General features: G+C 35.3%; 1 protein-coding gene across 5 annotated transcripts in view; it reads right to left on the bottom strand.

Annotated features, from left to right (window-relative positions):
- Positions 1-14,979, bottom strand: part of TBC1D32 (TBC1 domain family member 32) — a 208,218-nt gene that overhangs the window by 139,069 nt on the left and 54,170 nt on the right. For all 5 annotated transcript variants that reach the window (XM_025864955.2, XM_025864962.2, XM_025864946.2 and 2 more), the window contains 2 exons: positions 6,754-6,955; positions 6,106-6,188 (listed from right to left, as the gene is read on the bottom strand). In XM_025864955.2, the coding sequence (XP_025720740.1) occupies positions 6,106-6,188; positions 6,754-6,955 (285 nt within the window). The remainder of the gene's footprint in view (positions 1-6,105; positions 6,189-6,753; positions 6,956-14,979) is intronic.

Genomic DNA, 14,979 nt, shown 5'->3' on the forward strand with positions numbered 1-14,979 from the left:
AGGGAGTCTGCTTCTCCCTCTGTCCCTCTTCCCTCTCGTGCTCTCTATCTCTCATTCTCTCTCTCTCTCTCTCAAATAAATAAATAAAATCTTTAAAAAAAAAAAAAAACACAAGTAGGGAGAAACAGTAAGAGAAGAGGGAGAAAAGGAAGGAAACAAACAAAAAAATCTCTCAAAAATGAACTCCCAAACTTTAAAAGATATCTAAAGCTAAGAGCTAGCAGAATCAAACTTATCAAACGAATCCATTCCAGCTGAAATAATTTTCGGAAGTAATGACTAAAATAAATTTATGATACTCAAAGGAAGTTTTTAAAATTTTTCTATTAAAACTGAAGCAAAAAGTAAAAGGGAAATAAAAACAGGCACATTTTTTAAAAAGAACCACTGGAAATTTTGGAAATAAAAAAACAGCCACTTAAACACGTACAAAGATTGACTGGATAGCAGATAAGTAAGAAATAAATGTTTAACAGAGGAGACACAGAACACATACTGAAAGGTCTCCACATACATCAAATAAAAGCAGTAAAAGAGAAGGAAAGGAATATTTAAAAAGATAGTAAGAATTTTCTAGATTTGAGGAAAGACACCAGTCCAAAAAAAAACACAAAACAAAATCCCAACACAAATAAATCATAAGCTATGAGAGACAAAATATATGACCTATAAGAGAAAGGTGATTATATTAACAGATTCATCAGTTACTACCTATTCCAGAAGAAAATGGAGTAATAGCTTGAAATACTGATGAGAAATAATTACCTATCAAAACTTTTATACCCAGAGAAACTATCAACTACCCTTAACAGTGAGGATGAGGGGCACCTGGGTGGCTCAGTCAGTTAAGCGTTGGACTGTTGATTTCAGCTCAGGTCATGATCTCAGGATCGTGGGATTGAGCCCTGTGTCCAGCTCCAAGCTCAACACGGTGTCAGCCTTGGATTGCTCTCTCCCTTTCCCTCTGCCCCTTTTCTCTCTCTCCCTCTCTCTCTATAAAATCTTAAAAAAAAAAAAAAAGTGAGGGTGAGACAGAGGGTAGGGAGGGGATGGAGAGAACAGATACAGTGAGGGGTGGGTTTGTGGGTTGGAAGGAAAATAGTCATTTTCAGATAGAAAGAGAGTATCAGTTAACTACTCTCAAATCCTTAAAGAATAATTAAAGGAAAACTATTTGGAAACTTAAACATATACTTTATTAGGGGGGAAAAAGGTGAGCCTATGAGAAAGAATGGGCTACAAGTTTCAAAGAATGGCAAAAATAATAAATGTCTACAAATTGAATAACTGATTGAAAAGAAAAATTAGGAGCTTCCAATAAAGAACATAAAGTAAGGTTTTTCAAGCAAAGGCAGATTATGGGTTTAACTGACCCTGTACTACATCACAAAAGCTCAACCAACTTAAAAGGATACATATCATTCCATCCAGGTTCTCTGAAAATATAAATTATCAGTCAACAGTTTAAAAAAAAGATAGTAGTAAAAATAACTGTTAGAAAACAAGTGTACTGCAAATATTTCATGGATTAAAGAGTAAAATCAAAATAGAAAGTTCTTAAAATATTTAAAAGAGCTTAATATGAAAGTGCTACATATAAAAATGTATTAAAATTAGTATGGCTGATGTAGATTGCTTCTCTCACCATCCATTCTCATTTCCCTTTTCATTTACTTTCCTGTACTACAGAAGTGAGGGAAGGAGAGACAATGAAAAGGAGAGGGAGAGAGATGAAAAGAGCATTAGCAAAACCAAAACCTGGTCTTTGCATAAACTAATGCAACAAAGTAGTTAAGGGGGGAAAATGGTCAAAAAATACTAAGACTCAAAAAATAATTACAGCTAAAGAATTTCTTTAATCATACAAGAATACCTTGAACAAGTCAACAAAAATGTGTATGTTTAGATTAAAAAATGCAGTATTTTTAGAAAATATAATCAAATATCTGAAACACAAATAAAAAATCTGAATAACCATTAGCCATTAAAGAAACAGAATTTTAAAGTTTACCTTGACTCCCACCCCCCAAATAAAACAACACAGGCAAAAAAACTTATAGGTTGCATCCCATTCTCAAAAATTACAGAGAATTGACATAATTTATTTTTTCTGCCAAGATCTTAGCATTTAATTCTCTTTCAATTATAGAGAAGATACTATTTCAAAATGGAAAATCCAAGCCATTGAATTTGTTTATTGGTGCTGAGATAAAGGCAACGGCAAAGAACACATGGTTTTGTCAGCTTATGAGAACTCCATTCTTTGAATGGTTAGATATTATGGAGGGTTAGACACTTTCATGGAAATTGAGTTTTAGGTGTTTATTTCTTTGAGATCATAGGCTGAGTTTTACAGATTAAACACTCCCCCTACCCCCAACTTTACTTCACCCTCTAGTTTTCTAAAGACCCCTTGATGATTGGTTGGGGCGGATTGGGCACCCTGTTGTCCCTCTGATTATATTCTTCTCTATGGTCACCCTAATGATGATCCCACATAGCTTGTCGTCACAATTAATCAACCAAACCAGCATGGTAGAAATTTGAGTTGAGACTGCAATTCAAAGTCTAGATTTAAAAGACACCAATCCCCTATGATGACTATATAAATACTTCCATCTTCTCTGTAGTAAATATCAATAAATGGAAGGATGGAGGAGAAATCTCTAACATATGCTATCAGAAAATATAAGATCAAAATACCTAACATTAGTCCGTCAGAGGCTCAAAAATAAGACTTTTAGCAACTTACTCTTAATTTTACCTTTATCATATCAGTCTTACTGTTGGTGTCATTATTTAGAGACTAGTGTCTAGAGGTAGGAAAAGTGTTATTAATTTATTCACTGATTCAAGAAAGGTATCAGGAAAGGGAGAAGATATTTGCAAATGGTGTATCTGATAAAGGGTTAGTATCCAAAATACATAAAGAACTTATTCCAATTAAAAAATGGGCAGAAGATGAGAATAGACATTTCATAAAAGAAGACATACAGATGGCTAACAGACACATGAAGAGATGTTCAACATCAATCATCAGGGAAATGCAAATCAAATCCACAGTGAGATATCACCTCACACCTGTTATAATGGCTCAAATGAAAAACACAAAAAAACAGCAAGTGTTGGCGAGGATGTGGAGAAAAAAAGGAACCCTTGTCCACTGTTGGTGGGAACATGAACTGGTGCAGCCACTGTGGAAAACACTTTGGAGGTTCCTCAAAAAATTAAGAATAGATCTACCATATGATCCAGTAATTCCACTACTGGGTATTTACCCCAAAAAAGCAAAAACACTAATTTAAAAAGATATGTACCCCTATGTTTATTGCAGCATTATTTACAATAGCCAAACATGGAAGCAGCCAAAGTGTCCATCATTAGATGAATGAACAAGAGGTGGTACGTATCTGTGTGTGCATATATATATATGTGTATATATATACAGTTGCACATACACACACACACACACACACACACACACACAATGGAATAGTACTTAGCCATAAAAGAGAATGAAATCATGCTATTGGAAATAACATGGATGGAGCTACAAAGTATAATGCTAAGTGAAATATGTCAGCTAGAAAAAGACAAATACCATGTAATTTCACTCATATGTGGAATTTAAGAAACAAAACAAATGAACCAAAAAAAAAAAAAAGACAAACCAAAAAGCAGACTCTTAACTATCTAGAACAAACAAATGGTTACCAGAGGGGAGGCATGTGGGGGGATGGGTGAAAACAGGTGAAGGGGTTTAAGAGTATGCTTATCATGATGAGCACTGAGTAATGTATGGAATTGTTAAATCACTATACTGTATACCTGAAACTAACACTCATTGTATGTTAATTATACTGGAATTTAAAAAAAAAAAGGAAAAGAAACAATATTAGGAATCTGCTATGTACTGGCATTAGAACATGTTTAGTTAACTAACTGACCCAGATGGTTTTACACTCAAGTTTTACCAAATTATGAAGCAACAAATAATGTCTATCATACCAACTTCTCAACTAACACAAAAGAACAAAAGACATTCCACTCTAAGTGCTAATTTAAATTTGATAATGAAAATGAAATCAACAGTTCTGACTCTATATTATCAAAAACTCTATTAAATCTTTTGTTTCTAAGACATTAATGTCATGTTGAGGGAACCTCCTTTTCCCCCCAGAAACAAGTTTCCCAGTTTAACACTGCTTGCCCCTCCCCACCTAATCACTTACTCCTCTCATGGAAGAAAGGACTCTGGAGATTTGGAGAATGACCTAAGCATGCCTAGCTAAGCAATGCCTCTCTCTCAGCCTACTTGTTTGTGATCCAGCTACCTGTAGGAAGCACACATTCTGCTCTGTTCTACTATGTAGTTAAGTTTGATCTTAAGCTCTGCCTTAGAGGGAAGCCTACGGCTGTCCACTGCCAATTGTGACAGAAGGGTAAATCTAATTCTTGAGATCTTAGGAAGCCTGTGTTATTCAGTGTTTTGAATTGTTTGACTTCTTTATCACTATTACTTGGTTCATAATTCAGGAGGGAAGGAATGGCATATAATTTATTAGCTCCTTCACACTCTAACTTCAGAATCTAAAAATATTACTGAGAGTAAAATGTATTAACTACATTAATCATGTTTCCTCTTCTAGCCTATTGACCATTTCTTCCATCTGAAATAATGTTTAGTTTTTAGTCAATTAAGATATATTCTCTTTAAAGTAGCTTAACAACTTCTTATGGAAAGATTCCCCCCTAAGTTGCCTCCCAATGGACCCCGCATGGCCCCATCATATAAATTTAGCATACTATACTGCCACATTGTATTTATTTGTATTCTAGAGGACACGATAAGCTCCTTTAAGGCATACAGGTATCCTAAGAAGTCAAAGCACTTGGTCCAATATGAAAATGAATGCATGAATGAAATGAAAAATGACAAATCACAGAAGATCTCAAAGAAAACAGATCTCTGAGTGCCTGGGTGGCTCAGTCAGTTAAGCGGCTGCCTTAGGCTCAGATCATGGTCTCAGGGTCTTGGGATGGAGCCCACATCAGGTTCCTGGCTTAGTGGGGAGTCGGCTTCTCTGTCTGCCACCCCTGTCCCACCCACCTCTGCTCCTGTGCTCCCCCCATCTCAAATAAATAAAATCTTTAAAAGAAAACAGATCTAAAAATTACCTCAAAAATTGCAGAAATTTTCTCCCCTCCTCTCTCATACATACACACACACACACACACACACACACACACACACACACAATGGCAATGGATTTAAGTTTATGACAACTATCAGAAAAAAAAATTTAGTTGATTTTTAGAGAAGAATTAACTATTTGTTGAACCATCACACTGTTAAGGAAATGAAAAAGGCTTTTTGTTTGACTTCTTTAAACTATGTCTACCTGAAATGTTGATTTTTAAATTTTTCTTAAGAATATCCCTTAAAGTTCTATTACCTGTTTAGTATGCCAACAACTAAGAAGAGAATTCCAGTACATAAGTTACCAGATCTTAATTTTTAAAAAATGTTTTTTTCTCATTAATCTGACTCCATGTCCTATTGGTATTTGTGAAAAAACATGGAGACGTCTAAATTAAAAACCAGTGTAAATACTGATTTTAATTATTTTCCAATGCCAAAATCTAATTAAAATGCATTCCCACACATTTTGAAAAATCATAATTTAAATATAAATAGACTTCATTGGCATTTGAAAACACTTTATTCCTACGGGAACTCCCTAGTTAGCTTTCCAAATCTAGTATTTGAGAATTCTCCACATTTTCGGGAAACATTACAACAGATCCAATTTCTTAACCCAAAATGTAAACACAGGATAAAGCAAGTACAATAAATAATGCTAGATTTAAGGTAAAAGTATGACATGATCTCTCAAGTTCCCCCTAGATGTAATTTTCCCTAATCCTATATGTATACAGTTACCTTCCTGTATTTTCCTTTTTAGTTTTTATTTCAATCCCAGTTAATTAACATATGGTGTAATATTAGTTTCAGGTGTATTTTTGCTATACCATTCAATTACATTCTCATTTAAATTATTTCAGCAAATGTAGAGAAACATAAGTTTAGTCAATTGTGCTTACATGTTTTGGGATTCCTGGCTTACTGAAGAAACAGAATCCGAACACTTTACTGGAGTAGGAATTCTTTCTGATAGCAAACTTGTCTAAAATACAACAGATTACATTATTTTTTATAGATAGCATTATTCATAAGATCTCATGATACATTTTTACAGTTGATCCTTAATATAATTAAAATTAAATTACCTTCAAATTTTAAGTTATTTGGTTTTTAATTAAATATCATGTAAAATTATTTTATAAAGGAAGTATATAAATGTGGGGGAAATCAGTGTAGTTCACTGATACATACTACATTTGACTATTGCTACATTATAATCTCCAGTGTCCATAACAAAGCCACACCTGTCTGTAAAAATTGCTCAGAAATAGCTTCTAAAGAAGAATGTCAGTTTATGCAAAGATAATTTATCTAAAGCCTCTCCTACCAGAAGAAAAGACTTTGAAGTGCCCAGTTTGGTCCTAGAACTTTGCCCTGGAAATGAGGTGAAGTCATCCTGTACCAAATTAAAAAGCATTATGTTCCTAGAATACTGTGACGCTAAGAAACTCATATTTGCCCCAGTAAAAGATTTTAACTGCATTATAATGGTGACTATATTTGAAATAAAGATTTACAGGAAGGGAAAAAAGCTTGAAAATTCTTACCTTCTTCCACGCCTTTGCTATAGACTCATGCAAACTATAAGGAATTAACACTTGTAAGCCTTCACATGTACCATATATTTGACGACACACAGAGATAAAAGCTCCTTTAACCATGGGCAACATTTCCGATCCAGAAAAAATAGAAATATCTTCATCAAGAAGTTTTTTTGAAAACTGGGCAATTATATGAGCACCTGTAGGACTAAAACATGATAGACTAAAAGTGATTCCAAGGTTATAAATCATGACCTCTTAAAGTACTACCAAAAAGTCTAGCCATATCACAAACTTCACATTTACTTGGCTCCCCTTTGGTTCTCTACCTATTCTCTAACATATCAATATTCCTGTTCCCACACATGTACAGACAAATGTCTAATAAGGAGAACAGTTACAGGAGACTAGAAAAAAGAATACACAGATAGAAAAAAGCAAAACTATACACTTAAAAGGTTATAGACACCATGGGCCCACAGCCATATGTAACTTCACCTGATTGTAGTAAAAACATAATCCTGAGTTCCCAAGCCATTAATAGGATGTAGCTCCTCTATTTCAGAGGCTGGGACACTTTCATAGCAATAATAAATAAGGAAATCATAGTAAATACTTAATATGCCAGGCATTGTTCTAAGTATTTCGATGTATTAACTCATTTAATTCTTAAACTAACCGTATGAAGTAGATATATTCTTCATTTTTTAAAAAGATAAGGAAATATAGTTAAACCTTACAGGAGTTAAGTAACTTAAACAATATCACATAGCTAGTAAGAAGTGGAGCCAGGACTCAAACCCAGGGTATCTAGCTCCAGAGCAGCACACTTTTAGTTTTTCTGGCTTTAAAAACAAACACAGTAAGCTGTGGATAGGATAGGGTGCTGACTTTCCATGTACCCCTCCACCCATCTTCAACAGTTATTAACATTTTGCCAGTCTTGTTTTATCTATTCCCTGACCTTCCCCTCTGCCCACCTCTACTAGAATACTGTATGCTAAATGCCAAACATCATTTTACCTAGTGTACATCTCTAACTGATTAAGGTTTCTATGTTACATGCCAATACCACAACTAACAAAACATAAATTTTTTAATATTATCTGATAATCCACCCATATCAAGATTCTTCTGATTGTCTTAAGGTGTTCCTTATAATAGACTTGTATAAATCAAAATTCAAACAAGTTTCACAGAGTGCATTAAGTTATTGTGATCATTTAGGCCCCCTCTTTTCTTTTTTATCCACGCCATTAATTTGGAGAAATGACATATTTTCCCTATCCATTCTTTATATGGATAATTACTTCACCATGCTGTCATTTAATGTGTTCCTCTACTTCTCCATATTTCTTATAAATTGATAATTATATCTAGCGGCTTAAAGTTCAATTTCTTTTTTCTTGGCCAAATAACTTCATAGGTGGTCGCTGTTGTGTACCTTCTATTGCATCATATCATTAGATACATATCTGGTTGTCCCAATTGTAATGATGCTAAAAATCAACTGGTCACATGGTATGAGCCTGAACTCTCCAGTGGGAAGTCCTCCCCACATCAAGCCTTTTACCTAATGGTTTTAGCATCAATTCATGATAATTTCCTAAATCAACTATTTCATTAGGAGTTACCAAATGATGATTTTCTAGTTATTCTGCATTTATTAACTAAAATTTTTCTATGAAGAACTTTATCCACAGTAACTTAATAGTTATATTAAAATACAGTTTGTACAGGGGTGCCTGGGTGGCACAGTCAGTTAAGTGTCCAACTCTTGGTTTCAGCTCAGGTCATGATCTCAGGGTCAGGAGACTGAGCCCTGCATTGGGCTCAGCACAGACTCTGCTTGAGATTCTCTCTCTCTCCCTCTGCCCCTCCCACTCGTACTCATGCTTGCACACTCTCCCTCTAATCAACAAATAAATCTTTGGAAAAAAAATACAGTTTGTACAGGAAACAGAAAAAAGATTTTGAACATTTTTAACCAACTTGCAAAATAATGAGTTGGTGTCCTCACAACCTCAATTGGTAATTGACAAGGTTTTTTTTTTTAGTTTTAGTGTGTTTTTAAAACCATTTCTGCATGCTTTATGTATGTCAATCATTAAAGTCATTTTTTTAATCCTCAAATTATCTACCTTAAACCAGTAGGAGGCCCCTTCTGGTAGCTTGGGGTACTTCTGACACTATGTCTTTAGTCTTAGATAATTTCCTTACTTTCTAGAATGGTAAGATATCTCAGGATCACCTTGCATATTTCCTGGCCCAATGCAGAAATAACTACCTTCAAGGATCCCTTCCCCCTTTTTTAGGAAAAAACAACAATAACAAAAAAGATATTTAGAGACCACAGTCTGGGTGCCAACTCATTGCTAAGGGGTTGTTATTACTTCTAGGCCTCTTCAGTGGTAGTTCTGAGAAAAGCATAAGAAAAATAAATTAATACTTATATTTCCATTATGAATTTAAAATTCAAGTTTAACTTCTTTAATTCTATATTCTAGTTCCTTATGATGCTAATTACTTATTTATTTTAGAATATGTTCATAATAGTTTCAAAATATATTGATTGCAGTTTAAGATTATTTTGAGAATTTTTTCTTCCAACCTTATGATATATCCCACTAGAAATGTTCAAATCAGGTCACTTGAGGTAATTCGTTCCTCTGCATGGGTAGGTCACTAACTTGCTTGGTAGTTAAATTCACTTATTCCCATTTGTTTGAATTTCTTTGAAATGTGAATTTTTCTTTTTGATTTAACTTTTACATTCAGCATGTAAAACAGCGACATGATTCCAAAGTCAAATCTAGGTACAATGAAGGTATAACCTATATATCCTCCATCTCTACCTCCCTATCCACATGTTTTTCTCTCTTCCTCTAAAACTATTACTTTTCAGTTTACCCTTTTATCACTCCTTTTGAAAAATAACAATATGATTTGGTTTATTCATAGTCCCTTCTATTATATAAAATGTAGCATTCTAAAACATTCTTTTGAGTTTTGTTTGTTCACAGATATCCTGAAGATAACTCCACAGCAATACATAAAAAAATTCCATGTTCCTATCGCACAGCTGCTAAGTGCTCCTTTGTACAAGCACAATTTAATCAATTAGCCTCTTGTTATTGGAAATTTGAGATGATTCCAGTATTTTGCCAATATAAATAGTATAATCAGAAACAACCACAGCACAATGGTGATTCAAAAGAAACTGACATTTAATGTCTTATCTGTTTAACTTCAACGTAAGGGAAACTAATTAATCGTTGAACACTACATCAAAAACTAATGATATACTATAAGTTGGCTAACTGAACATAATAAAAAATTTTTAAAAATTAAAAAATTAAAAACTTAGAAATACTAATGATTGGGGAAAAATTGACTACATAATTAAATGTCTATAAGCAAAAAAAAAAAACAATGAAATAGGGAAGTAATGGAGAATAAAAAGAAACCTTAGAACTCATGACAAAAGGTTAGTCTTCTTCATTTTACAAAAGATTATTATCTATACAGAAAAAGACTTCCAGTTGAATATGGCAGATTGAACACATACATTCACATCTGCACCCTCTTAAAATACTAAAACACAAAAGTGAAGGGAATTTTTCAGAAGGCTTTTATAGCTGTCAAGGAGAAAAGAAAGGATGTGACAGTAACGATGTTTTGGAATCTAGAAAGTTGAAAAAAACAAGAAGTAACTCAGGACCTGGAAAAACCGAATGATCAGCCACAATATAGAAAACAGAACACAATTTATCTCATAGAATCTCTCAAAAAACTCAAATTGGTGATATCAAGTATCTCTGAAATTAGGGGTAGAAGTGGGACTGAAAACAGAAGAGCTGCCTGAAAGTCAACTTAAAAAGAAGTCTGACCAGCTTCCCTTCTACATTCCATATAGCCACTCCCATGTATCTTTTGGAAAGCAAGCAAAGATCAAGAACAGTAGAGAGTACCACAGGGTTAAATCAAAGCTTATACAGTAAAACTTGAAAACCACTTTCTCCACCCAGTGATCTTCTCCCACTAAGCTTATACTCTCTGCAGGCAGCTAGCTATAGGAACCTTCTCGATGGAATCTGACCAGAACAACGACTAAAGAGGTTGATATTAGAGGTTCCCAAAATGAATCCATGGCAAGATTCCCCCACAGCAAAGACGACAAGTAACAAGGTCCCATGTTCCTGCATAGTTTTCAAATAGCTATTTACTGACTTTTTAAGTATCTGAAGAAATCTCTAATTTAAAATCAGAAACCAAGACAACAAATAGAAAAATCAATGTCGAAGGAAAAAAGAAAATGAGAAATGAAAACTCTGTATCTTCATGGATATAAGAGAACTTAAAACTCATGAAACAATAGGATAATAGAATAAGAATGCTCTCTTATAGAAAAAATATAACTTAAGAAATGCAAACCACAATCTGAATCTAAGGGCTAGAAAATAAAGCTGAGGAAATTTCTTAGATGGTAAAAACCTTTTTTTTAATTTTTTTAAAGTTTTTATTTTTTTTAAAGATTTTATTTACTTATTTGATGTAGAGAGAGAGCACAAGCAGGGGGAGCAGCAGAGGGAGAGGCAAAAGCAGGCTCACCAAGCAGGGAGTCTGATACGGGGCTCGATCCCAGGACCCTGGGATCATGACCTGAGCCGAAGGCAGATGCTTAACGACTGAGCCACCCAGGCACCCCATAGACGGTAAAAAACTTAAAAAGCAAGCTCCCGGAGGGGAGGTCCAAGATAGTGGTAGGAAAATCCTCCTCCCATGGACACACCTAAGCTACATATGATCATTTCCCTGTGAAAAAGATCTGAAAACTAAATGAACTGCTTCCCACAACAAAGGATAAAAGGACCAGATCAAAGCAGGCAGGAAAAGCAGAGACACAGTCTCCCAAAAAAACACCCCATCTCACGGCATGGCAACACATAACAAGAAGGGATCTCACCAGACAGATGCTTCTCCCAGAGGAGTAAAAGGTTGGTACCCCATATCAGGGACCCCACTCCTGGGATCTACACCAGAGAAATAAACCCACAGAACACCTGGCTTGGAAAACCAAAAGGGCTAACATCCAGGGGGTCTAAAAGAGCTATAAGGAAACTCCCCTCTTGAAGGGATTGTTTGTGGTCTTGCCCCAAGACCCAGCAAAGAAAACAGTAGTCTGGAAAGGCCCCTAGACTGTATGTATGTAAAGGAGACTCATTTGCTAATGTGGGGGCATTGGCTGGAGGGGCGGGGGAGAGTTGAGATGCTGCTCTTCAGAGACAGATGAGGATGGTAGATGCCACAGATGCACTCTCCACATGGCCCGCTAGCAGGGCAGGGCTACCACCACCTTGCTGGTACAACAGGGGTGAGCTTTTGTGGCACTTGCTGAGGCCAGGTGGAGAGTTGCAGTACTCCCCAACTCCCCAGCTGGAACATGGAGTGTGAGCTGTCAGGGAAGTCTCCTATTCCCAACCTAAAGCCAGCATACAGACAAAGCACTCTCCCCCTCCATTACAGAAGCCCATGGAAACATACACTCAAGACACTTTCCTGTTGTCTTTCTAAAGCTGGTGAATGTGCCCTGTTCTCTACACCCTCTAGCTGCCTTGCTCAAGCCAGCAGATGGCACAAACCACACCCCTTGATCACCTGGCCCTAAGCTCCACCAGAGTGTAACAACTGGAAAGACCATTCTTGACAGGCCATCAATCCCAGGGCCCTGCACCAACAGCAGACTGAAACAACCCCAATCTTCCTATAAAAAAGGCCTATTTACTTACCCTACAGCTTTAGCCTCAGGAACAGGCTTCAAGTTTCCCACAAATCAAGAGGCTAAGAGGGCCCTCCAAGGAACAAAAGCAGGAAAACATCATCCTTGCACACCTCCTTGGCCTCACTACAGCTGGATAAGACTTCCCAGGGAAGATCTTATACACTCAGCTGGAACTCAGATTTTTGTAACTCACACCCTGGAGAAACCTCCAGATCTGGTCTAGAGGCCAGCAGTGATTACAAATGTGACCCCACAGGACTAAATATATTTGCATACTTTCAAAGCTGTGGCCTGAAGGTCTGGCTTCTAATCAGACTGAAACTAGGTGCTAAATGAGTTTCCTCCCCTTGGATCACGGACAGGCCTTGGCAAACCCTCAGAAAAGGCGGCATATCAATAATAAATCAGACAGTTGAGATAATCACAAAGGTTTGAAAGACAAACAAGAGCTAGGACAAGGTTGAACTAGAGATTCATCACCTATTCAAGGCCACTCTTTGAAGACTGAGAAAAGTACCTGCATTTTACCTAATACATAGAAAAAACAGAGCTAAGACAAATTAGGAAACAGAAGAAACAAACAAAAAAAAAGACAAAAACCTCAGAAAATGATATGGAGATAAGAACCTAATTAAAAAAATTCAAATTAATGGTCATAAAGATGCTCACTGAACTCAGAAGAATGGATAAACACAGAACCTCAATAAAGAGATAGAACATATAACAAAGAATGTTATTGACAGATCCAGCATGACTATATTAAGGACAAAGCTGAACTGAACATCATTAACCAACTAAATATGACTGACATCTATAGAATACTTCAACAACAGCAGAATATACATTTTTCTCAAGTTCACAGAAATATTCACCAAGATAGACCACATTCTGAGCCAAAAGATACCTTAAATTAAAAAGAATGCACTCTCAGACTCATAAATACATAGGTCAAAGAAGTCTTTAGGGAAGTTTAAAAATATTTTGAAGTGAAAATGAAAACACAAATTATCAAAATTTATAGGATGCAGCAAAAGCAGTGCTTAGAGGAAAATTTACCGCACTGAATGTATATATTAGAAGACAGATCTAAAAATCAATAATCAAGGCTTTCACCATAGGAAATTAGGAAAAGAACTAAAACCAAAGGAAGTAAAAAATAAAAATTAAAACAGAAATCAATGAAGTTAAAAACAAAACCAAAATCAGCAGAGGAAAAAAAAGTTGGTCTTTTTAAAATATCAATAAAACTGATAAGCCTCCAGCTAGGTTAAAAAAGAAAAACAAGACGACAAATTACTATTATCAGAATGGAAAGAGGGACCATCAATTCTGATCGCATGGACATTAAAAGGGTAATAAAGGAATATTATAAACAATCTATATCCACAAATTTAATCACCTAGAAAAGTGGACCAATTCTATGAAAGACACAATATGCCAAAACTCACAAAAGAAGAAATAAACAATCTGAATAAGCCCATATCTAATATAAAAATTGAACCAATTAATAATCTTCCAAAACAGGGAACACCAGGCCCAAATAGGTTCACTAGTGAATTCTATCAGACATATAAAGAAATTATACCAATTCTCCACAATCTCTTCCAGAAAACAGAAAGCATTTCTTCTGCTTCTGACTCATTATGATGCTTTCATCAGAATAAATCAAGACCAGATGACGATATTACAAAAAATACAGACTGATATCTCTCATGAACATAGACACAAAAATCCTCAACAAAGATTAGCAAATCAAATCTAACAATGTATAAAAAGAATTGTATACCACAACAAAATGGGATTTATTTTAGGTATGCAATGCTGAGTTCAATATTCAAAGATTAATATAATCCATCACAATCAATAATATTAAAAAAACACTTATTGTGGCATTATTTATGGAAGCAAAATCCTATCTAGGATAGGATAGGATAGGACAACCTGATATCCATTAATAGGGGAAAAGTTTGAAAATATTATGGTAAAGCCATATCAAAGTACTATGGAGCTATTAAAAACAGTGTTTCATTTTGTGCTCATCTGGGAAGATACTTATGGTTACACATAAGAAAACTGAATATCTTATATGATGCTATTTTTGTGAAAAGGAAACAAAAATTCTATGATCATGAATGTATGTTTGATAGATCATTATAAGTTCAGAGAAAGTCTAAAAGCATAACCAAAATGTTACCACTGGTAACAGCCAGGAGATAGAACTAAGCGAGGGTAGAGAAGGAAGATGGAAAAGTTAGCTTTTCCTTTGTGCACCTTTGTGTGCTTTGACTTGAATCAATCGTGGGTCGCTTTAGAAGACTGAAAGAGCCCAAGAAGCAAAAACATCCCATCTAGAGTGAACCCTCCTATTCTCACTTTGAAGTTGCTCACATCAAGGCCTAATCTGCCTGCATTGTCCATAATTCTGGTTACTACTTCAACCTGAAATCATC

Source organism: Callorhinus ursinus, unplaced genomic scaffold (genome assembly GCF_003265705.2).
Source record: "Callorhinus ursinus isolate GAN/ISIS: 27379988/994484 unplaced genomic scaffold, GSC_fseal_2.0 scaffold6, whole genome shotgun sequence".
Taxonomy (NCBI): domain Eukaryota; kingdom Metazoa; phylum Chordata; class Mammalia; order Carnivora; family Otariidae; genus Callorhinus; species Callorhinus ursinus.